Below are 25,728 nucleotides of genomic sequence, written 5' to 3'. Positions count from 1 at the left end.
ATCTAACTAGGCTTATAATGATGCTTTTTCTCAGTCACCAAGAACCGCAAACAGACCACTTCCCATTGTATAGCATCAAACTGTAACTTAACTGCGTTTAAACTGAGCTGGTTGTGTTACCACCATCTAATTGATTGAAATCCACAAATACTGATGTTCTGCACATGGATTATCTGAAGGAGAAAAGGACATATTCTATATATTGTTATTATTATTATTATTAGTAGTAGTAGTAGTAGTAGTAGTAGTAGTAGTAGTAGTAGTAGTAGTAGTAGTAGTAGTATCTCACATCACACATAAAAAGCAGTAGAGAACAGCTGAACAGAATGGATTCGTAATGCAAATTTACAAAAGCGAATGCTAATTCGACTAGCCTTGGATGCTAATATAACATGGCGAGTCTTTTAGACTTACTGGTGGACATTAGCACACAGTAAATCATGATGTACACTGTGTGAACAGTAAATAAGTGTCTCTTCGGTTTTACATCACTGTCGCTCGCCAAACCCGCCTTTACGTAGTCGACCGTTCTGCAGTGGAAAACCCAAAGCGCGCTGGAACCGTACTGTGACTAGTCGCGGCTCGGTTCCGGTATGCCAGCGGAGAAGCAGCGTAAGCGACTAGAGAGAACAGAAATACCGAAGTGTGTGAAAACGGCACGGCGGCTCTTACTTGTGGCCGAGCTCGTGGGCGATGGTGAAGGCCAGATTCAGACCGTTATCCTCTGCCAGCACGCACTTCCTCTTGGCACTGCAGGCCCCGCCCAGATAGGCGATTCCTGTGGGGGGGTAAATGTGAATTGGAAGGGCACCACCGCAGCCGGGTCCACACTGGCCTTCCTGCAAGCCCATAAAGGATAGAAGGCTGTGACCTCATTGGTTTTTACCCTCCTCCACCCCAGATGATATTCAGTTTTTTAAAAACATCACTTTGCACGTGCCGTGAAGAGAATGACGCACAACACGTATTTAAAAAGTGAGAAACATCTGGTTGGAATCAGCTAACGCTTGCAGACGAGGGTTTTTCTTTAATTTTTGTTTGGGTATTTAGAAACGCTCAAACCAGAAACAAAGGAAAAGCGTACACACACACACACACACACACACACACACACACACACACACACACAACTTAATGAGCACCAGCACCTTCCGGGGCTCTGACCTCACCCACGCAGGGGGTCACTCTGCACCGGCAGAGGATCCCTACAGGGCCAGAGGGGACGCGTCCCACTGGACGCAGAGCTGATGTCATGATGGTCGGCAGAGTCTGAATCCGCAGAGGAAGGCTTAGCAGAAGACTTCCCTCAAAAGCGGCCCCGCAAATTAACCAGACCATTTCATCATGAACCTCTCTATTTGCCGAGCCCCTCAAGAATCAAGACAACCAATAAAGGAAAAAAGCAGGAGAAATCCTCCAGGCGCCACACGGGCAAACTGAACAAACAGGAGGCGATTCTGAGCCATCTAGGGTCTAATAACGCAGCTCCTGTGCAGAGCTCCACAGAGACAGCGGCACATCCCAGGAGCTTACACTAGTCGGCTTAAAATCCCGCACACTCGCCCCGAAGAGCAACTTACCCAGCAAGAAACCTGAAGTGAAATATACTGCCTCTACTCACCATTATTATTATTATTATTATTCATACAACATTTTTCAGTTAGTCTCTTGGCTCTCTGTAATCCTGTCCTAAATCATAATTCAGAGCAGCTTACTGTGACGTCATACTCAGCCATGAATTATCGAGCCGTTTTGTACAGCTTATCTTGATAAGGAGACGTCAGCAAACTTTTTCAGCCCTTGTTTTGTTACTCTGTTCTTCGCCTCTGTAAGGCAGGGATGGGGGGGGCCGGAGTGGGTGGGGGGGGCACTAAGCGAGATGCCTGGCCCACTCAGCATCCTGGGCCCAAATGCTAATATAAAAACATTTCTGCTACTTCTCGCTGCCGGCAAAAATCTTCAGCGTGAACATAATCCGGGGTCCTGAAAATAATCTGGGAAGAACAAAGAGTCACAAGAGAGCAACTCTCACCCTGGACTTACACAGGAAGTGTGAGAGGTGTGACTCAATGCCTCCCAGAGAATAAATTGCAATAAAAAATTTAAAAATGCCAAATGGAAGTCATAGCTTGAGACCTCCGTGGCAGCAGGAGGCGCTGGTGAGCTGAGTGGGAAACCCAGGCGTTGAGTTGCTACATCCACGGCCCTGTTTTTGTAGCCTCCCACAAAGACAAACAGCAATATGGCAATGCAAATACCCCTGATCCCCACCCTAGATCAAAGGTGGCAAGAAAACACAAAGCCCCCCCTGCCCGAGATCCACCAACACCGGGCCTCGGGCTCCCGGAGCAGACCATCGTCGCAGAAGAGGGGGAGCCACGATGACGTCATACATTGCAGGCATGGCTATGGTTTGGGGGGCTGCAACAAGGTCAGTGGCAGCACAGCCAGAGCTGGGTGTGGGGGGGTGCTCAGGTTTAACAGCCGCAAGGTGGGGGCACACAGCCCCCACCCCGATTTCTCTGGGTTTAATGAGTGGCTCTCACTGAGCTTCCCTGGCCTGCAGACTACCCCCCTTCCCCCTACTTGGCAAATCACAAATATCCACTCTCCCCCCCCCCCCCCAAAATGACCCTGCTGAGGTCTACAATAAACTAACAGGTAGCCACACTTCTGCTAATTAACACAGAGAGAACGGGATTCTGGTCCAGAGGGGTCTACTGGCCATGAAGTGATTCTGCTGAGTGTTCAGCAAAGAACACAGGGCTGTTATAGCTGACGTGGTCTTGGGGGCAGGTACATGGCAGACCCCACTCGTCGGGGGCAGTAACATGGCAGACCCCACTCGTCGGGGGCAGGTACATGGCAGACCCCACTCGTCGGGGACAGGTACATGGCAGACCCCACTCGTCGGGGACAGGTACATGGCAGACCCCACTCGTCGGGGGCAGGTACATGGCAGACCCCACTCGTCGGGGGCAGTAACATGGCAGACCCCACTCGTCGGGGGCAGGTACATGGCAGACCCCACTCGTCGGGGGCAGGCACATGGCAGACCCCACTCGTCGAGGCAGGTACATGGCAGACCCCACTCGTCGGTGGCAGGTACATGGCAGACCCCACTCGTCGGGGACAGGTACATGGCAGACCCCACTCGTCGGGGGCAGGTACATGGCAGACCCCACTCGTCGGGGGCAGGTACATGGCAGACCCCACTCGTCGGGGGCAGGTACATGGCAGACCCCACTCGTCGGGGGCAGGTACATGGCAGACCCCACTCGTCGGGGGCAGTAACATGGCAGACCCCACTCGTCGGGGGCAGGTACATGGCAGACCCCACTCGTCGGTGGCAGGTACATGGCAGACCCCACTCGTCGGTGGCAGGTACATGGCAGACCCCACTCGTCGGGGGCAGGTACATGGCAGACCCCACTCGTCGGGGGCAGGTACATGGCAGACCCCACTCGTCGGGGGCAGTAACATGGCAGACCCCACTCGTCGGGGGCAGTAACATGGCAGACCCCACTCGTCGGGGGCAGGTACATGGCAGACCCCACTCGTCGGGGGCAGGTACATGGCAGACCCCACTCGTCGGGGGCAGTAACATGGCAGACACCACTCGTCGGGGGCAGTAACATGGCAGACCCCACTCGTCGGGGGCAGGTACATGGCAGACCCCACTCGTCGGGGGCAGGTACATGGCAGACCCCACTCGTCGGGGGCAGTAACATGGCAGACACCACTCGTCGGGGGCAGGTACATGGCAGACCCCACTCGTCGGTGGCAGGTACATGGCAGACCCCACTCGTCGGGGGCAGGTACATGGCAGACCCCACTCGTCGAGGCAGGTACATGGCAGACCCCACTCGTCGGTGGCAGGTACATGGCAGACCCCACTCGTCGGTGGCAGGTACATGGCAGACCCCACTCGTCGAGGCAGGTACATGGCAGACCCCACTCGTCGAGGCAGGTACATGGCAGACCCCACTCGTCGGTGGCAGTTACATGGCAGACCCCACTCGTCGGGGGCAGGTACATGGCAGACCCCACTCGTCGGGGGCAGGTACATGGCAGACCCCACTCGTCGGGGGCAGGTACATGGCAGACCCCACTCGTCGAGGCAGCACGCCACAGGAGCTCCCCAGCTACCCGCAAAGTATTTTGGGAACGCTGAGCCTTGCTTCTCGGGGAACAGAGGCGAGGAGGGGAAACATGGAGGAAAAAACAATAATCTGAGAAGAGGACAGGAAAAAAGGAAGGACTTGAAAGGAATGAAAACAGCCACCCTCCGTGACTGAACCCCCCCCAGTCCGTGTCCGGGCACGCTGCTCCCGCCTTCCCCCACGGGAAACTCCAGAAAAATGTCAGCGTCTGTGGTTACAGGCAGAACAATTCCAAGGAAAAAATAAATGTTGCACTATATACGAGGCAGGACGCGGCGGTGCGCACGAGGCAGGACGCGGCACGGTGCGCACGCGGCAGGACGCGGCACGGTGCGCACGCGGCAGGACGCGGCACGGTGCGCACGCGGCAGGACGCGGCACGGTGCGCACGCGGCAGGACGCGGCACGGTGCGCACGCGGCAGGACGCGGCACGGTGCGCACGAGGCAGGACGCGGCACGGTGCGCACGAGGCAGGACGCGGCACGGTGCACTTAGGGAGTGGGGGTTCATGGCCGGGGCCCGGCAGACAGACCGGGGGGGGGGGGAGCTCCAATCCCCCGCCCAAACGGCTGGCACAGACGCCCCAAAGCCACGCTTATCTCTTCTGGGATCACACTCTTCCGGAAGGGGGAGGAGCTCGTAAATTACGTTTAAAATTAAAGGTATGGGGAGGGGGGCCTTCAGTCTGGAAATATGCACGCCCTCAGTGGGGGGGGGATGGGACACCCCTCCCACATCCGCAGGTTATCATTACGTGCAGACACACAATAAATCGTATCGCCCGTTCAAAGGCTCTGTGTTGGACGTGAAGCTCTCCACAGGGACGTTCCTATGCGTTTAGGGTGACGGATGCAGTCGCCCCCCAGTCAGCGGAGACTGAAATCCACAGCACTGGTCTCAACATGCCTCTCATTCTTCTCAAGCCCCCCCATTTCCACCAAAAACTTATTTCACCGCATATTTAAACCCCCCAACTAAAAGAGCGCTAGTTTACAAAACTCAACAGTCATCAAAAAAGGAAAAGATGAATGCATCTCTGTATGCTGCATGCTGTATACTAATAATGCATTTATTTTTTTTTACTTTCAGACACATAAATCAAACTAGGAGAGGCCACAACACAGCTCTGCCGAACACAACATTTTCAGTCTCTGACGGGCCTCATTCAGATGATATATAACTAGTAAGAACAGAAAAGTCACAGAGGCACGTCCTGTTCAGCTTAAATCCTACAGATAAGGCGTGATTCTCTGCTGCAGATCTGTGTTTTTCAGGCATGAAGCAGTGAGATACAGACGGAACAGGGAGCCCTTTCTCCATCCTGCCGTAGTCACTGACACGCTGAATGAGCTCTGTATCAATATTGACCAAATACCCATTTATCAGGAGCAACTCCGAGAAACCGCAGCAAGTCTAAAACATGCAATTATTATTTCTAGAACTTCAGCCGAACCTATGGGTCAGCAAATCCATTTCCATGTAAATTTGACGACGAAAATGGAAAAGAAAAAAAACAATTTTAAAATCAGATATCTCAAGGTCTTTGCTGAAACTGCAGCTTCCTCAGCAGCTTAGCTAGGAATGCATCTCGCCGGGTTCCTCCACCATGCACGTGCCACCAGGTGGTCTCCTGAGCGGGTACATTTATAAACTGAGCGTTGGGGGGTCACACTGCCGGGAACGCTGCTCTGCATTCCGAAGGCTCTCCCACGTGGAGCCGAGGACAGCCACGTCACCGCTTATCTTCTGACTGGCATTAGAAAACAGGATTTATGCTACAACCAGAAAGAGGAGCTTAGGGGAGTCGATCCTCAGCCTTTGACATGAAAGATCTGGGAAGTTCATCACCATCGTCCATGGCTGTGATGTCTCCTGAAGATCTCACGCATCAAAATATCCACATTCAACACTGAGATCTCAGAGGCCCTCAGCCCAAACGGACGGGTATTACTCACCAACGGTGTCGCACGGCTCATCTTTATGGACACAGAAATCGGTCCTGGAAAGGAAGTAAGATCCATCACTAGACGGCATGTGCAAACGGCATTTTAAAACTCATATTAGGCTCCTCATACAGACTAAATGTACTAACATGGTTGATCTCTTTTTCTGGAGAACTATTCGCAAGGCTTTTACACTGATTTCCAATCTCATCTGTGAGGTTTACAGCCTAAAACAGTGTTTCCTAATCCACTCCTCGGGGACCGACAGCCAGTCCATGTTTTTGCTCCTTCCCAGCAACCTCCCGGGTCTGTGGATGCCTGAGGACCGGATTGAGAAACACCGGCCTAAACACACAAAACAAAAGCTTTCCTTCTAACCCTGCCTGCCTTCTAACTGCAGTGACATTTACCTTTGAAACACCTCTCAGTAGACTGACTTCTCTCAGCCATGATGGGAAGGTGTAAGAGAAGGTAATCAGCTGGCGATGTCAATAACGAGGCTAAACCAGCTTGATATGATGTCAGTGTCGTCGTGGTGGAACACTGATGCCAGTCACCCCAGCAGAACCATCCCTTTACACCCGTCTTCAGGTTATAACAAAACCCTTCTCCTCTAGCTCTACTTGGAGATATAAAATGGTCTGGGTCTCTTTTCCTCACTTGTGAGCTCGTCCTCAGGCAGGTCAATCACAGGGCGGAACCCGCCATCGTCTCCCCGCTTGGCCGACATTCTGAAATGACCCGGCCGTGTCCCGCCATGCCCCTCGGCGCATAAATTACGAATAACGAATCAGACTTAACAGTGGAACAACAAAAGCTAATTTATCGCAGTCCAAGCAGGGCCCCCTCTTGGGGAGGATTAACTGTGTTCCTTCGCAGCCTAGTGGCCTTGGCATGAAAACTGACAAAGAGCATAAAAACAAAACTCTTACTCCAACTATAAATCAGCTACAACTTCCTATTTGTTTCACACAGATCGAGTTTCGTCGAAGGTCAATTACAGGAGTCAAAGCGAGAGACTTGTGGTAGCTTACTCTGGGAACATGACCCGCCCCCCCCCCTCATGTGACCTCCGGTAGGAACAAATGGTCTCTCCTTGCCCATAATTCTCCATCCACTGTCCCTTAATGCCCGACTGATGGAGCGAAGAGCTCTGTGCCGATTCTCAGCCGACGGCGCACCGGAAATTCAGCCGAGGGTGGGGGCCGGACGGCTACAGCTCTGCACACGGGCTCTGTGTGCACCCCAAGCACGACACGGCAGGCTCTGAGCAAGAAGAGAGAGTGCATCTTCATCTGAGCATGAGAAACGGGAGACACTGGTCAGGCCCCGATCCGTGCTGCCTCTGTAGATGTCTGCAGTTACGACTTCTTCTACTGGGATTAAATATCACAAGATGAACAGTGGGGGGAGCCGTCCTGTCACTGCTCAGGCTCATGTGGAGGCGTTTAAACACCATGCTTATATCTGAAGAGGGACAAGAACTTTGACCAGTCCATCTTGCGAAATCCCGCCCCCTTGCATGACTCGAACACTCCCAGAAGGGTGGGGGGTGGGGTTTCGGGAGTTCACAATCAGCAGGTCTAAACGATGCATGTGTATAGATGGATCCGGTTCATGCCTCCCATCCCACAAACCGCGCAGTACTATCTGCCCCTAGTGATCACAAAGGGAGGGAGCAGACCATTACGGGGAAAGGGGGGGGGGGGTCCTGAACCCCATCATTTCCTATAACCAAACCGTATCCCAGGCCTAAAGACACACAACAGGTAAGAACGATTCAGGAAGCAGACATTCTCCATTAAAGGGAATTCTCCAGTCAATAAACTAAAAGGATGAAGTGACGATGCACACAAACGTAGTCAGTCTCTTCCTGCTAATCTGCCGGAGTCTGGAATGCTGCCCGTTTCCCGTTTAGGGAGCGGATAAAACAAGAAACTCCGAGCCTCTTCATTCTTTGCCAGGCTGGAATCAATGCTGCAGATTTCCCCCTGGATAAGCAGGGGCAGGGCGGCACGCCAAGCAGGTGTAGGGTGTCCTGTCGCCCGGCAACCTGCCCGGTATAGCCTCAGACGGGCGGCTGTCACCTGTCAGAAGGCGTGTCACGCGGCCGGGCGGCGTGCAGGCAATGGCGTCGAGGCTCGTCAACCGGACTCCCCCCCCCGACAGTGACAGAGCTGTGACGATAGGATCCCGGACCGGCAGAAGAGGGCTGGCATTTCAGCCTCCGCAGGCGAAGGCTAGCTTCTCCGACTGCGACCACTGCCATCGTCCAGCTACGGATTCCAGCAGCTTCTGCCTTACGACGAAGTGTAACTGATAGGAAAGCCCCCCAACCACCATTCCTGAAGCTTTTTTCCCATCAGAAAGTTGAACATTTCAAAGGAGTTCAAGGCCCCGGGGTCAGATCCCCACAAGTCGGCTGAAACAGGGCCTTTCAACGTGGGACAACGTGGGACATTGGACGTCCCCCTCACCCAGGTCACATGTAAAGCTGTGTTACTCACTTTGGAGAGGAGGGAAAAAATACTGAGTGATACGAATAAAGATAAAAACAACAAATAGTTTTTTTCTATAAATTCCATTATATACTAACCTAGAACAGCTTTTGCCCCATCTGACTGGAGGATGACCAAAATATCCCAAATTTAACTACCCCCCCCCCCCCCCCCCTTAATTTCATCAGCAATTAGTGTTTAAAAAGCTCATTGTAAAGATAACTGTAACGAATCCTTTTCAAATTCCATCAACAAAACAAACATACTTTCCGGATGGTAATGATCTACAATTGGGGGATGCCGTCCCCAGAGTCGACATACTATTGTCTGCTAAATTAGAAACCGATGTGGGAACAACCGCCACACGACGAAGGATCAGCCGCAACAGCGCCTCTGCGAGAGGCCTAATGAGACACATGCTGACATGGACGCTTTCGCTCGGGACGTGTGTGCTTGAGCAAGTTATCTTTACACAAAAATGTTCTGAGGGCAGAGCGAAAAATGATTATCTCCCAAAACCAATCAGATTGTACAGGAAGCGGGACCAAACAATCAGATGTCTTGGCTCCGCCTCCTCCAGTTGTTTGGACCTAGCTCCTATACAATCTGATTGGTTAAGAGAGATAACCCATCATAAAAAGGCGGGGCATCTGCTGAGACATCATGTTTCACTTTCCGGATCACCTTGCCATCAGTCTTCCGAGACAAAATGACAATCCTGTACCCCAGAACCTCTGTTGTGAAGGGACATCACATTTAGCACAACGGGGCTGGACACAAAAGCCCTCTGTATGCGACCTACACCAGGAGTCAGGGACATGGATAGGATCTTCCAAGCTACATGGATGTTCATTTAAACAAAAGGATTCCCTTTGTACTGAGGATGATACCTGGCAATAACAGCCAATCGGAAAGCAGGAATGTGATCTTACGCCAGCAATGAGGGGTTTCAGCGAAGAAAGAAAATTGGTTACAAACCTCTTCTGCTGATGGAAATATAATTGGACGGATCATTAACATTCATCAGCCAAAGCAGGCAAACTATCCAACGGCCAAGTCAGTTGTCAAGCTAACCCCTCCCTCCCCCCACCCCCCTCACCTGGTGACGAACACAGCGACGTCCATCGGAGGCGGGTCATCTCTCCCTCCGGGAACGTGGTTGTTGCCTAAGAATCGGGGCCCACCAAACTCCTCGTGTTGCCAGTGACAGAAGCTTTCCAGGGACCGCTCACCATGGTGACCCACCCTCAGCTTCTCCTGAAGGCGGCACCAGCCACAGAAAATCAGGGGGGGTCGATTTTTTTAAGAATTATTATTTACGGTAATATCTGAGGGAAAACTAATGCAGTAAAACCAGGAGGAAAAACTCAACACACTGCCCTCCATTTCACTAATGCCTGACTCGGCCGCAAAAAGGTTAGAGTGAGAACAGGAGGGTCAAAGGTCAAACTGACCGGGCGGCTGTGGAGCAGAACCAGCTTAGTCACTCGGATGTTGATGCTGACACCCAGGCTCTTGTGGCGAAACATGTTGTACACCTATCGGGACACAGAGCATCAGTAAGGACCAACCACTCAATAACAGGACTACAGCTACAGGAGCCTGACGGGGTCACATTGCCTCTCTGATCTCTAGCCAATGCAAACACGCGATCATGCCCGTCCAGACACCTGCTGGCAAAGGACACTCAGACGGTGCATGCAGCCGATGATGTGATCCTTAAATAACACAGGGCACTCAGGCGCCTTTGAAGATCCTCTTTTAATCATGAGCTCCTAGGGATTCCGCTGGGATGTACCAGCTAAGAGGCAGGGAATTTGAGCGTGTAGAGCTGCATCATGAAGGGGACAGAGACAGGAAGAGGGACAGGGACAGAGTTTCAGGAAGAAAGACAGGGACAGGGAGGAGCAGGAAGAGGGACAGAGACAGGAAGAGGGACAGAGACAGGAAGAGGAACAGAGACAGGAAGAGGGACAGAGACAAGAAGAGGGACAGGGAGGAGCAGCAAGAAATGATTTTGTGACACGCAAACAGTAAAACTCCGGTCCTGGAGAGCGACTATCCAGTAGGTTTTCTGTTCCACTTGGCTTCTAATGAGCCACACCTGTTCCTGGTATTTACCTGAGAACAGGTGCAGCTCATCAGAAACCAGGTAGGATAGAAAACCTACTGGACGGTAGCTCTCCAGGACCGGAGTTGGAGACCCCTGGTATAAACTAGGGGTGCAACGGTACAGGTATCCCATGGTACGGTACGTACCTCGGTATTTGGGCCACAGTTTCGGTTCGGTTTAAACACAACACTACAAATAATAATACAACAAAACAAATAATAAACTCTCTTATGTATAAAATATGTATACATGTATAAAATTCAAACTTACAAAATGTAAACAAACACTTTTAAAAATGTTAAAGTGCTCTAAACACTGTATATTCCACTCGAGGCTCTGTGCTTGAGCCAAATCGTTTTCGATGGCTTTGCGGCCTTTGTCACAGAGGTCGGGAATTATAACGTCGCTGAAATGTGTACGGCAGGGCACAACATAACGTGGGTCGACCGTTTTAAAGTGGCGAAACCCCGCATCTTCGACAACAAAAAAGGGTTGCAAATCTTTAGCAATGAATGTTCCCACTGCACGGGTTATTTTCTTATGTTTATCGGATGTGGCAGGATATGTCTGTTAATTGAAAAGCTTTTTCGATAGACACTTGTTTACCTGCAGTTACCTTTTCGTCTGTCCTCCGTTCAGGAACCGTCATATCAGCATGACTACGTTTGAGATGCTTAGCCATAATACTCGTGTTTCCATTAGCGTATGGGACACGTGTTAGGCAATGTTTACAAACAGTGGCATTTCTATTAACTGTTTCGACTACCTGTGGCCTGTACTACGAAGCGGGGTTACTGGCTTATCGGGGTAACTTGTTGGATTTAAGGAAGTCTGGGCAAAATGTAAGTGAGCGAATATGAAGTCCATTTAAACTGTGGTACCTTAAATCTGGCAAGTTACCCCGATAAGCCAGTAACCCCGCTTCGTAGTACAGGCCACTGGTCGTTGTATTCTACAGTGAACCCGAAAAAAAACCATACTGGAGTTTTGTACGAAGCCGGTGCTTCTTCAAACTTCTGCCTCTCAACTGTTCCGCTAGTGCTGGCCATGCTTGTTTGTTTTTCTTTTTTCCGCTTTTGTGTACCGATCGAGCTGCTAGCTCGGCTCCAGTTACGTCAGTGTGAGAGAGGGCGAGTGGGTGGAGCCACAACAGTGATTAGACATTAATGGTAACTTTCCGTCGGACGACTCTTTTGTGACGTTGATGTCGGACTGGCGGCTTACACACTCAACAGTAATTCTATTTTATAAATCTTTAAAAATGTTTATTTTGTTAAATGTATTAATATAGTTGTAAATGTAATTGCATGTGTAGAGAATAACCATATCATGACCGTAAACAGTATCCTAGCATGCAATATCAGATTTTAACCGGACTTGTCTTTGGTTTGTTTGTAGTTTGCCTCTCGAAAAAATAATATCGCTATGAATGTACAAAAATATTTTTTAAGGCTTTTAATGTGGTTTGACTAGTTCGTGTTTCTTGTTTGTCTCTCAGAAAAAATAATCTCACTCCAAATCTGCTAAAATATAACGCAACAACACACAGCAGCGTGTTCATGGAGGCAGCCATGTTTGTTCCGAGATGTGGGTAGCTCGATGGACGTGATGTCACTCAACTCCGAGTTCCGAGAGAAAAACGAACGGACAATAACTCACGGTGGAGGGCTTTCGCTCATTTGCACTTACTGCTTAACAGTAGCCGGATAAGCATTAAGCACCATTTTCAAAAGGAAGTGCAAAACCGAAATACCGCGGTTCACAAGGGCGTACCGGACCGTGCAGCGCGTACCGAATGGTCCGGTATTTTACCGAGTACCGTTGCATCCCTAGTATAAACCATCCCCACTCAAGCACCAGCACATGATCACCGAATACCTAAGTAAGAGATACAACACGCTAAAAGGCAGCTTACAGCCCAAAGGACCAGCATTCTTAGTCTTGGATTAACCTAGTGTGTGTGTCTGTGAAGTGTCTCTGTGTAACTCAAGGAAAAGCGTCTGCTGTTGTCTGAGGTTTACAGTGAGACCCCAAGGACTCTGCTGTGCTGTGATCACCGTTACGAAAAAGAGCATATTACAGACATACATGATCAGGGAGGCAAGGCACAAGTGCGAGTCCTTCAGAGCCGGACCCAGCATCCAGTCCATGTTTAGGTCCACCTACCAGAGAGTGGGACCAAACTGGGTGGGATGCCCCCCACCTACCCAAGGGAACAACTATAGATCAAAACATGAACCGGCACGGGGTCCACAGAGGGAGGCCGTTTGGTGCTGTGGACGAATGAGCAGATTTTCTTTTGGTTCCCACGCCAGTGCAGGCCTTTGCGGGGGGGGGGGAGGACATGAGCATGGAATGAAGAGCTACAACAGACTCCGGGTATATTCTTAGCATGTGTATGCATTTACTGTGTGCATGTTTTGTTTTTAAATATGACTCTTCTGGCAGAAATAAAGCTTGCCAACAAGGAGCCATCAGCCGGCAAGACCTCAGCCTCCAGAGTGCGCTGCCCCTCCCCTTCAGGTTGCCATGGCAACGGCATTCCCCTTAAGAGGGATGAGAAGGTCCTGAAACCTTCGCCATGGAGCGGACGGCCCTCTATATCGTGCCCTGACGTGGGACTCGGGCTGTCCGTGCCCACTGGTGCCCCAAAACAACCCACCATGAACGCCCCACACAGTAACCCTACACACTTCCGTGCTTAAGTAAGAAATTCAAGCAGACTAGGGCTCATAATCTGTGCAGTTTGGACTTCCCCTCACCCCCTTTAATAAGCTCTTCCCATTAATAAGCTCTTCCCATCTCAGGGAAAGAAAAAATGTAAACATCCCCAGGAAAAAAATGCTAAATAATTTAAACAGTGGTATTTATTTTTGGGCTCCGAGGATTAAAGGGTGTCATTCACTGCACAATATGAAAGATAATAATTCTGCTCATGACATCTGTTACAACCAAACGAGCCTGAGGGACGTTATCTCCAGCACGAGTGTGTCATGCACCTATCCACGTCCACAGCTGCATGTGTGTCTGTGAGCGTGTCCTTCCCGTGCGTGTGTGTGCCTGTGAGTGTGTCCTTCCCGTGCGTGCGGGTGTCCACACCTGTGAGTGTGCCTGTGAGCGTGTCCTTCTCGTGCGTGTGTGTCCTTCCCGTGCGTGCGGGTGTCCACACCTGTGAGTGTGCCTGTGAGCGTGTCCTTCCCATGCGTGTGTGTGCCTGTGAGCTTGTCCTTCCCATGCGTGTGTGTGCCTGTGAGCTTGTCCTTCCCATGCGTGTGTGTGCCTGTGAGCTTGTCCTTCCCATGCGTGTGTGTGCCTGTGAGCTTGTCCTTCCCATGCGTGTGTGTGCCTGTGAGCTTGTCCTTCCCATGCGTGTGTGTGCCTGTGAGCGTGTCCTTCCCATGCGTGCGGGTGTCCATGGTTGTGTCTGCGGGCTCACCATGTTCATCACCGTCAGGATGAACCTCTGAGCCGCCTCGGGCCCGTGGTACGCCACCATGTCCGAATCGGCCACCACCACCGTCTCCACGGTGTAGTCGCCGCCCCGCCGGATGGCGTTCCTGCGTTCTCGCCGGTCCTCCCATTCCTTGGTCTTCCTCTCCTTCTTCCCTGCAAAACAACACCCCCACCCCCACTTGCTGAATGGAGGAGAAAGATACTGTAAGATTCCACCTGACACCTCTTAATGTGGAAATCACACATAGCAAGACCGCTGAGACACAAATGCGGAGCACAAACCCAAGCAGCCAGAATGAGATTCCATACAGGGATTGTGGTCGTTCCAATGACTCAAGTCATTTTTTGAATCTTGAACGAGGGTCTGCGAACAATCAGGTGCTGATGGACATCACGCTCAGCCTTTCCACCCTGCAACCCCAGTAAAACCTAGAAACCCCTCCTCCATGCCCCCCCCCCCCCTGCTGGGCTGCTCCGGCCCTGACGTCAACGTCCCTTGGAAAGCGCTTACAGTAGACTGCTCCCATCCTTTCCTGTTTCGCTACCGCTAGGCTAACACCCAAAAGCACACACCGGACCTTGGCTCTGTCCCCCTTCCCTCCTCTCCTTGTTCTCTCTCTTTCCCTCATTTCTGAACGAGCGCCAGGCCTTGGGTTGTCACCACATGCATGGCGCACAACGAGCTCAATTAATCCTGGCCATCCCTGCTGTAATTACTCTGAAAGTCACCATGAGGACTGAGCGGGAGCCCGGAATCGCGCTCGCCAAGTCGCCTCCAGTGCAAGAGGCTGCTTTTAATGCTTTCCATTCAACAAAGGAGCAGAGAGACAGGAAAAATCGAAACGTCACGGAGTCAAACCGCAGGGAAACAAAAAACTACAAGCAAATACCTGCAGCTACCTAAGTCACCAGATCGATGATGGATGACACACGGTCGCCGGGCTATCAGTCCCAAGCTAAAGTCATTTCTCCTGCTAAAGATACAAAGCCCCACAGTACATTGCAGGACAGGTGACCGGCCTTTATTACCTACATGGAACGAGTGAGGTAGTTCTGCTCAAGAAATCCTGAGAGAACATCTACTGTTCAAAGCCTTCATCCTCAACGGCCGCAGGAGAACTTCTGGAGGGCATCTTTGCTTGCGCTTCAGGTGACCCTAAACGTGTTAAATCAGAGGTCTAACATCACAGTCTAGCAGCCACTGGTGCCCATTAGGATCCGGATGGTGTAAAGGGATGTTTACAGATCTCCACAGGCTGCCTCCCTCCAGGCTTCCCCGCCAGCAAGTCACCTCAGGCCAAAATCAAGCGATACCTGTCCTCAGATTCCCTCCGTGATCTCGACGGGTCGCCCTCAAAAAGGGCTCCAATCAATTTGCGAGAGTTCGACTGAAGGAGTTCCTACTCAACACAGAAGCGACTCGGATCACTGTGATGGCGTCTAAAAGGTGTAGGGCTGCCACCGAGGTGACAGGCGTCTTCAAGCCAACCAACCAGTGACACGGTGCGCAGGACATGCCAAGAGGTGCAGAAAAGCCCAGACTGTAGGCGCATGGACACTTAGAGGGGAGAATCCCAGAGGACCAGCAGCCATAACCGCTAACAAAACACACTTCACCTAATAAGGGGGACCACTCCTGGTGAAAATGTCACAATCGTGCTTTGCTACCTTTCAGGAAAGCATCCAAGCCATGAACAGAACACATAAAGAAAATTACGGCGGCTCTTAAATTCCGTTTCCTCAGGAGAGGTGCATATTTTATGGTCGCCTCAGCTTCTCTGGTAGGACCCATACAGCACAAAGAGGCCCTCTCTGTTCAAGGCCACCTCCCCTGACCACTTAACCAAATCCCATTGGCCGCTGTCAATCATGTGACAATCCACAGCGACTCTTTAGACCTTGGAGAACCGCACCACAAATTTCAGGGCAGCCCTAACTCCAAACGTGCGCCGAGATGCTGCATATCCCTCATGAAGAATATTCCAGAAGTCAGGTATTTTGGTAGTGTGGATTTTTTTTTTTTTTTTTACTACTTTGAACCCAAATCCCCCAAGCAGCGAGGAGGGGAGGGGGTACCGAAATGTGCCGGGAATGACTCCTCAGAACGAGTGTGTGCCATTAAGGAACCGGAGGCTGCTGCACAGCGGCGTCACACGGTCCAACATTTTTAACATTCCCGTCTCATTCCAATGCAGACCGCAGAAAAGTCCGGGTTCTAATCCCAGAGCCTGGCTCAAGACAGACCCCTCATTCCATATAAGCACGGGTGCTAATTATTAAGAGCAACATCCAGGGCTCTAATTCCGCAGGAGGCGCTCGGAACGCCGGCCAGGGATACAGGCTGGTCATATGAAGATGGGGTCCTCGGCGTCCGCCGGGACTGCCCTCCGCGGGATTAGAGGCGTCCACCGGGACTGCCCTCCGCGGGATTAGAGGCGTCCGCCGGGACTGCCCTCCGTGGGGTTAGAGGCGTCCAATAAAAAGCATAAACCCATTTAGAGCCTCGTGCAGCCCCCTCTCCTGGGCCAGGACCCCGCCCCACCGCAGCACACCTTGTACACCTTTTCCAGGAGACATTTTGATATCCAACCACCCATGAACCCCGTTGCCCTCGGGCTCCTATGCAACAGGCATTTTTGAACAAAACTCAGAAGGAAATTGAGCGCATGTGTGCAGTTTCTTTCTTTTTTTTTTTTTTTTTAAAGCAGATGCCAACGGCTGTAATCTCAGCAAGCCGGTATTCGTATCAGAGACCCGGCGTGACCCACATTCAGCGCCCCGCACCGGGGGAAGGAGCGCCCTCTGCTGCCCCGCACCCGTCCCGCCAGCCGACCCTCCGGACCGCTGATTTCCGCTCGGGCCGGACCGGCCAGTGTCACTCCACCAAGAGTGCTGGGACGGCTGGGAGCAGACAGCGGAGCTCTGAAGCATTCAGGACATGGAGCTTTAATGGATATACAATGTGTCTCAGTCAGCACGCCATTCCTCAAGGGAACACAGCAATTGGGGAGGGGGGGGGGCGTCGAAACGCTCTTCTCTGAGGTTTTTCAACAGGCCGCCGGGGGGGAAGCGGATGAGGGAGCTGGCAGGGGCCCATCAGTCCTAAGCAGACGTGAGTGTGGGGGTTGGGGGGGGAACAGGAATTTAAAATCCAGAGCCTCTGGGCCCGCCCAGAGACACCAGGTGGTGGGACCCACAGAACCCCTGGCACCTGAAGCTCTGTCATCACCAGCAGCAGAAAGATAACATCCGCGTAAGGGCGGGGGCTGTGGGGGCTGCGGGGGCTGCAGGCCGGGACCAGGCCAAGGCAGCGGCCCGTCGGCATGAGGCAGCCGCCAGAACCTCATCGGGTTACCAGCGCTCCGTCCCTGTGACGAGCCAGGTCCAGTTACAGCAGAAGTCCAAACTCTCTCCCAGATGCGAACACATGGAAAGAATTTATTTACACGGCCAGTCAAAAGTGCTGGTGGTCTTTCCTTCACAGGAATTATGTAATAATCCAGGACACGCTTCTCTCCAGGATGAAATTATACTTCATCACACCAGTAAGAGGAACAGACGTTAAATAGATAACAGCAGTTTACCCAACAAACAAAACATCCCCTCTGTGATTGGCTGAAGAATTCATTTTTTTTTTTCCAAGTTCCAAGAGGAGAGAAACAGAGTCAGGAATGAGAGGTTTGGGTTCACAATAACGATGGCCTGTCGCACGGCTGTCTGTGCTCCCTTCTCGGTTCTTAAAAGAGCAGCACTTCAGATTTTGCACGAAAGTACAGTGAACTGGGAGATCTCCACCAAATTCTTTTACTGGTAAAAGCTTCCAGATGTCTCCACGACCTCGATGACTGCAAAACTACAACTCCCATAATTCACCTGGATGGTTCCTTTCTTTATGAAGAACAAAAAAAAAAAAAAACATCACAGCAGTCAGACAGCCTGAGAGCTTTGGCTCTCTGAGAAAATGGTGTGCTTGAAAAAACAAATTCCTCCTGGTTAGAAAAATCCAAAAGCTGGGATTTTTGGAGCGACACCACAGGGGGGTGGAGAATTTGCTAAGTGTCCATAGTTGTTAGACAGTAGAGAGGGCTGCTGGTTTTACTGTCAGGTAGCATTCATGCTAAGTTATAACAGGTTCCAGCAAGAAGCACGTTTAAAAAAAAAAAAAAACAACTGAACAGCTGCCCACCTTGAAGGGACAAACTTCAAAGGCAGGTTGCTGTGAAACCAAAGATATATTAAACCGGCTGATCCGGGACAGCAGGAGTTCATGGTGAAGACTGGGGGCCCAAAACAGTTATAGAGAGCAAGCAGAGATAAACAAACTGCAAGCAAATAGCATCCAAAAATCACCTGCTGCAGCAACTTCCTGGCGGAAAATCACATGCATGAGTGAGCAGGCAGGCAGTATGCAAGCATGTGAGGGAGGGGTACTGACTGACCGCCAAAGGCGGCTGGGGGGGCTCACTACCTTGAATGGTCTCACAGTGCTTTGTCATCTCCGTTTCCATGTGGGGGGGCCTGGCTGTGGGAGATCTCCGCCGGCGGACGACCCTATGCTCCACGCCAGCAAAAGTGCCGGAGCTCGCCGTGGGTTCGATGAACATGCTGTCATGTTCCGTCTGCACCCATCCAGTCTGTGGGAAGATATAAAGGAAAATAAAAAATAAAAAAATCAGAGCATTAAGCCACCCCCCCCCACACACACACACAAAAACATCATGACCCACAGTTTGTGTGCAGGGAACACCATTCCATCAATCTGATGCGACCCCCCCCCCCCCATCCCCCACCATGAAAAGGCTGTCAAAGTTGAAAAAATCCATTCTGTGGGCCAGGCAATAACTCTGTAATCCATATATCCATCCTTCCTGATTAGGGTTGCAGGACGACACAGTAATAAAAAATATTATTTCTAAAACTAGGAAAATGTGAGTAAACACGAACTTAAAAAAAAAAAAAATCAATATATCTTGCAAGAAGTCAGAGAAACTCCAAAGAATCTCATACAGGCTGGTGTGTTTCCATCGATCTAAATCTCCCCAGAATCAGACACCATTAGTATGAAATTACCCTGTCGATTTCCCTTTAACGGAAAGACATGGAGCAGAACCAGGAGTCCGCAGATGCCCTACTAACTGACCCAGACCTTCCATTACTAATTGGAGCTGCAAAACCCAATGTGCCTCTTTCCTGCACCCTGGGGCAGGCGAGGAGCAGGGGGCAATGTCAGAGGGCCCCCATGCAGGGATGGGGGCAGGGGGCAGAAAGGGGCCACCTTTATTCCTCCTTCAGAGATAACAGGATGTTTATTCATGAACAGCACCAAATTCAGCCTCATCAAGGCGAGATGGGGCAAAACAGCCCAGGTAAGCCCAGGATTTCTGACATGGATGAACCTCCATTACAGCATCCAGCATTAATTCCAGAAATCCATAAATACTTTAAGCACTAAAAATCTAATATAAAAATATAGATGGGTATCCTGTTTTCACATCTAAATCAAAAGTTAACCAATCAGTTCCTGCATAAAAATAGTCTCAATAATATGGGAAAGAGGGGAAAAAAAGATTATACACTCAAAAAAAAAAATATTTACACTGCCTGGCTGATATTATGCCAGTCTATCAGGACCATAGCTTTCACATCAACAAAGAGGCTCCATGCCCTCCACAAAGGATGGGGGGGGCGGGGGGGGGGGCTTTCCGGGTCTATTTCCGCTGGGTGTTTGGAAGTCGAGGAACCGGCCTTTCAGAACGTGAACAACATCAAACAAAAAGGCGACAAGGGGAATGAATGGAGGAGATAGGAATCAGGCACATGGGCTAAAGGGATTAAGATAAGAGGGCAGGCTTCGGGGGGGAGGGGGGGGGCATCAAACGGCAGGATCTCGACAGGAGACACCGTAGAACTCAGACGGCTGCGTTTGACAGCAATGAGTCCGCAGGTTTCTTTAGGTGAAGGTGGTGTAGAAGGACAGCATCCGCGGGTGGTCCCCGTATGCACAGCTGCTCTGAGGGAGGTCAGCCGGCCGGAGACCCCAGCGACATCCGGAAGCCAGTGCGCGGGCAGGGACCCTCCACAGATAAAACGCCAAGCAAGCGCCGAGCAGGCCGAACGCCACCTGTCACGTCCGCAGAGATGCCCGACCACGTTTGATACGCCAGTCCTGGCTCCCGCCGACAGGCAGCGTTTCAGCGGTCTTTGTTTTAGCTGAACTCCCGCCAAGAACAGCAGAGGGATTTAATGACAGAAGCAAACTGCTCTTAAACCGCCGTGAGCATCACCTGGGGCCGTGCCTGCGCTCTGTACCTTTATGGCCGAACTGCAGACCACCCCACCCAGGAAAACAACACAAACCCCTCAACCCAGGAGTACCGGAATATTCCGATCCAAAAGTAACCATGGGTCATTTACCAGTTACCTGTTAACAGACACCTGATTATGCGACTGGTCTTGGAATATGCAGTGACATTTCTGAACCTAAAATCTGCCTTTAGTGCCATTACAGTCTGGTAAAACATCCCAGCTTAGTTTGTGTTTTTGATTGGATTTCACAGCTGTGACATGGGAAATCTGACTTTCCCTGTATAACCACATCCCTCACAAACACTGGGAGCAGGCAACCGAGGTAATAATCACCGTTATAAACCAGGACAGATAAACATTCCTACACTTCTACGCTTCTAATGAATTTCACACTGAAGTTTTACACACCCATACTTGAAACGTGAAGTTAATCTGTTTATGGTCACTATGACATTCCTAATAAAAGGCACTTAAAACGACTGGGCAGCTGAAACAATGACCGACTCGTGGTGAATATGAATTTGTTCGAGCCACTGTGGTCCACAGAGCGTCTCCAAAAATGCACAGTGGCAGGGGGCATCTGTCTTAGGGTTACACTCCAGCCACCGGGCAGGGTGGTGCAGTTCTGGGGGGTTTGGGATTGAGGAGCAAGGAGCAATCAGCAACCGGTTACCCTAGTAACGTGTGTGTGTGTGTGTGTGTGTGTGTGTGTGTGTGTGTGTGTGTGTCTAAGCCCCCCACTGTCAGAAAGAAAAAAATTAAGGTACAGAAATTAACTCTGATGTTCATCAATGTACCCCAATGGTACAAAAATGTTCCTCAGAGTATATTTCCGTACCTTAAAAGGTACAATTACCTACAGCTAGGGTACAATTTGCCAGACCCTTGAGGGTACAGCCCCAGTGACAAGCAAAGGTACAAATTGTTACTCTTTTTCTGACAGTACAGGAGCAACCATTTCATGAATGAACAAGAACAAGTGATGTTTGTCACTTGCCATCAACTGCAGGATTACAGATTTTGTAGGTGGGGGGGAAGGCAGCTGTATCCTCCAATGTGAATTTTACACACAATAACAACGAGCGATTTTGCAAAGTTATATAAACTCAAGAGAAGTTGTCTATATGGGGTGAAAAAGTATCACTTTTTACCAGACCACCACAGGTGCTGAGGGTTGCAAAAGAGCCGGTGTGATTGAGAACCCGCCCGGTGTAGAAGCAGAAAGCGGCACTGGGACCGGGATAACTCTTCGCCGGTGCAGTCCCGTTATCCCGCATCTCCTCAATCACGAAGTCTTCCGATAGGAACCCTGCGTCTTTCCTGAGCTGGAGGAAAAGGTCTGTGCCGAAGGCCGGCAAAAGCAGGAACAGGTCTCGGCTCTGCTCCAGACTGCGGCTTCCCTGCTGGCTCAGAGAGCGCCGCCCCCGTCCGCGGCCGCTCCGCCCGGCCGCATCCATCAGCAGGTGGACCTCGTCCTCCGTTAACCGCACTGGGACGACCAGAGCAGCCTCCTCCGGGTCCGCTGCAGAAGACAAAATGTTCATACACACATCGCAGCTGCGGCTGGCCAAAAAAAACAAGGCGATCCCATCAAGGACGACGCCTTACAGCGAGACTCCAACTGCAAAGTATGATTTGCGATGCAACGCCTATAGGAAGACGCGCATTTGGCGGAGATTAATTAAATCAGATCCCCCCCCCCCCTCATCTATAAGGGACCGGACTGTAACTTCGCCAAAGTTTCGTTTTTAAGATTTTTCTAAAGGTGTTATTTTGGCCAGACATCTTTAAAGATTGTTTTCTTTAAAGGCTAGCCATGTTATACTCACAGAAGTATGCACGATCAGACTGTGATTAAATTTATATGGTGCGGCGTTCAAACTGTCAGTGCAGGCTAAAACTTGCGGACAGGCATGACGTGGATGAATGAAACCCCAAAAGGCCCCCAAACGATTGCATCTACGTGGACACGGAGGCAGTACGCCTTAAATGCGTGCGATTTGGATGCAGTCTGCTTTAATAACATTTATAAACTGTGACATCCAGAGGGGTAAAAGCGCAGGTGTACTCCTGCCTTACCTGCTACTGCCGACAGTCCAAAGCTTAAAAGCAGCGAAGACAGTATTAAAAGCCGGAGACTAAGGCTGTCACACATGGTAAGGCGGCGCCAGGGCTGTAGCGGCGGACGGAACGGGACGCGCTGAGCCGAGGCAGCCCGGGCTGAAGCGAAGTTCTCCAAACTTTGAGAAATTAATGAGCTGCAGACAAACTGAACTTGAAACGATCGACACGCCTGTCCGCTCTAAGGACGACCCCCACCGGAATGCGATTGGCCCAAACAACGGGCGAAAGAAAATCCCTGAATTCCCATTCGTTTATCTTCATGCCATTCTTTCTTGTGGGCTGACACAGTACACGTGGTTTGCCCCTAATCAGTGCACAGTGTGTGTAGTGTACGTATGGGTAGTGCGAGTGGTGGGGTTTTTTGCCCCCCCCCCCTTATTTATTGGCCCAGCCACATTGGCCCTGAATTTGGAATCAGAGGACAGAAAGTCTGAGGAACAGCAAAAAAAGAATTCTTCAATGTCACGAATGTACTGTGCAGAGTGTAAAATTGATATCCATGATGACTTTTTTCCAGCCAGACTCTCTAACTTTTATTGACGTTTTTCCTTTCATTTCTATCCCCAATTTACTTTGAAGTAATAAAGCAAAACATATTGCTAAACCTAGTAAATTACTAAATACAGGAGTGGCCATGCTTATAGATTAATAGTGATAAACAGAATACATTTTTTCAAAATCAGCAGTCGTTTAAAAGACGTATATGCCATACATTTTTTGTCTATTCCCTGAAGGAATGGAGAGTTTACAGTCAATGAAGTTTCTCTCGAACGTAACGCTGGATTGGGGAAATAGCACAAAATTTGGAAGCTCCTTAAAATTGGTTAGCCTGTTAAAACCAGCTGTGCATGGTTTTAAGAACTTCAGTGTTAATTCAGTGAAAGGATCAGTTTATAGGGATAGCTGCACCCTGTTTATGTTGCAGCACAAACGTGATGAGCACCAATTTCAATAGACCCCACACACCACTGAGAAAAGCAAACGCCTGAAGTTAGTGTAATAAAATGGACATTTTGTGAGCTGATTCCTAAAAATAAGAGGAACACACAGGGTTTTGTAGTGAGAGATTAGAGCCATCTGCAGAGTAGGTGGCCTTGGGGGGCACCATGGCCAGTGGATCATTGCTTTATGATGCTGTAAGGCAGGGTTTCTCAGCACAGTCTTCAGGAACCACCACACATTCCACATATTTGTTCCCACCCAGCTCCCAGCCAATGAACAACACCGAATACCTGGTACAGGTGTACTGGGACCTGGGAGAGAGCACAAATGTGGGCGTCTCAGAAGCCTGGGTTGAGAAGCAGTGGGGCAGGGAACAAAATGACTGGGTAATTGGTCAGGAAATTATATTATAAATGATAGCTATTAAAAACAGATTGTTCCTTCATGCATTGTGCTGTGTGGATAGTCTCCCATACAGGCATTTCTGCAACAGACTGACAGCTCTGAGAGCAGCACGTTAGTTCCCAATACAGGGCACTGGGTCGCATTTTGATGGGTCACTTTAATATCTGCCGAACCCAGCTTGGTGAAAATATAAAGAAATGTATGGCCGTATTGAACCTCTTATTGTGAGATAAATGCCAAATAAAGAGCACCAAATTTTATTAAAAAGCCAAGAGATTCTCATTCAATACTTCAGATAAACACACATGAACCGTGGTTATAAAATGCTAAAAATAGCTGCATTACAGTTAAATCCGCAAATCTTGTAGGTATGAATAATGGTTGCTTGTTTTGGAAGTATTTTCCAAGCATTTAGTCTGTATTTTATCAGTTGCAAGTGAGATTAACAAGTCCGTGGCAAAAGAGTAACAGGTGGTCATGTGGGGGGGGGGGGGGGGGGGGCTCTTCTTGACACTGGGGGAGATGTCCAACCCCAGGAGATATGCAAACAGGCCACTTGTGATTGCATGGGCCTTTAACGGCTGGTGGGAGTGAAACTCTCCTCGTCCGACATGAACGAGCCCCGTTAGTGACCCTTTAAAAAGTCTGCAGCTGAACACGTTCCGTTCCCCATCCTGAAGGAAGCATTAATCCTATTTTCATCACTTTGACTTCTCACATTAGGAACTCCCCCCTTTGGCCTCAAGTCCTCAAATAACCTTGAGTTTCTTCCTAAGTTTCTTTTTAAAAGGAAAAAAGACAAAGCAAAGCACTGGATGAGAAAAGCAGCCTCCTGTTGGGACAAAGGAGGTGATTAGGAGTGTAGGGGACTTTCCAGCAGCATTCTAACTAACATTTCATCATCCCACGTAACTGGGCGACACGTAATCCAGGGAGAAAGTTTCCCAGGTGCAAATGGTCACGCCAGACAGTGTATTAGGAACATCACCACCTAAGATCCTGCCCACCGTACAAATATCCGATATCCTGCTGATTCCTGATGGACCACAAGTCCTGGGACTCTCAGGACTGCTGACTACTGAACGCAGTGCTGGTTAGAGGACTAGGGACATGGATTTTTACCATGAAGTTTGGTGCTTCCAAATCCATAGAACCCTGCTGTCATATCTTAGGTCCTGAAACAGTAGCTATATAACATTTTCCTCAAAAAGTTAAAAGTTGTATAATGGGTCCATGTGAAGGACATGGACTCAGAAGGTGACGTTAGAGTCAGCACTGCCTTATCGTTTACCCCCAAAGAGCGTCCCCTCCCTCGAGTCGCCTTCCCCGAGCGAGGATCTTGTCTGACGCAGTCTGTGGATGTTCTGTCCTCTGCAGGTTCTGTGTGGTCGCAGTCCAGCCTCCTAGAGGCAGTGAGACTCACAGGGGTGAGGCAGGAGCTTTCGGGTGGCGCCCGGCCCCCCCGAGCTGAGCTGACTCCTTCTATCCCTGTGTTTCTTAAACAGAACAAAGCCAGCTGTGTCAGACTTCCTGTGGCTCTCAGTGGCTGCATGCATCGTCTTCATTCCTGCGGATGGCATCCATCTGACGGCCAAAAACACACTGCTGCCTCACAGCAAGAAGGCAAATATCGTATAAATAACTTGAGGAATTAATCTATTTTCTACTTTACCCAACATGCATTTGTCACTGAATATGATTTTAACAATTATTTACACATTGAATTCCAACATTTATATAAAGATGTACATTAGACACCGGACGGAAAAGGGAGAATTGA

General features: G+C 50.2%; 1 protein-coding gene across 2 annotated transcripts in view; it reads right to left on the bottom strand.

The window, feature by feature from the left end:
• Window positions 1–22,753, bottom strand: part of adamts17 (ADAM metallopeptidase with thrombospondin type 1 motif, 17) — a 64,496-nt gene extending 41,743 nt beyond the window's left edge. Inside the window, exons 1-8 of one of the 2 annotated variants that reach the window (XM_072717911.1) lie at window positions 22,557–22,753; window positions 21,629–21,999; window positions 18,640–18,805; window positions 14,155–14,324; window positions 10,060–10,143; window positions 9,705–9,862; window positions 6,120–6,163; window positions 673–778 (exon numbers count right to left, since the gene is read on the bottom strand). In XM_072717911.1, coding sequence (XP_072574012.1) covers window positions 673–778; window positions 6,120–6,163; window positions 9,705–9,862; window positions 10,060–10,143; window positions 14,155–14,324; window positions 18,640–18,805; window positions 21,629–21,999; window positions 22,557–22,632 — 1,175 coding nt within the window. In that variant the 5' untranslated portion in view covers window positions 22,633–22,753. The remainder of the gene's footprint in view (window positions 1–672; window positions 779–6,119; window positions 6,164–9,704; window positions 9,863–10,059; window positions 10,144–14,154; window positions 14,325–18,639; window positions 18,806–21,628; window positions 22,000–22,556) is intronic. The other variant, XM_072717912.1, reaches the window with a different exon arrangement.
• Between the last annotated feature and the right edge of the window lie 2,975 nt (window positions 22,754–25,728).

This window comes from Paramormyrops kingsleyae, chromosome 11, assembly GCF_048594095.1.
Source record: "Paramormyrops kingsleyae isolate MSU_618 chromosome 11, PKINGS_0.4, whole genome shotgun sequence".
Lineage (NCBI taxonomy): Eukaryota > Metazoa > Chordata > Actinopteri > Osteoglossiformes > Mormyridae > Paramormyrops > Paramormyrops kingsleyae.
Note: the sequence above shows the minus strand (reverse complement) of the source record. Positions and strands in the feature narration are given on the sequence as shown.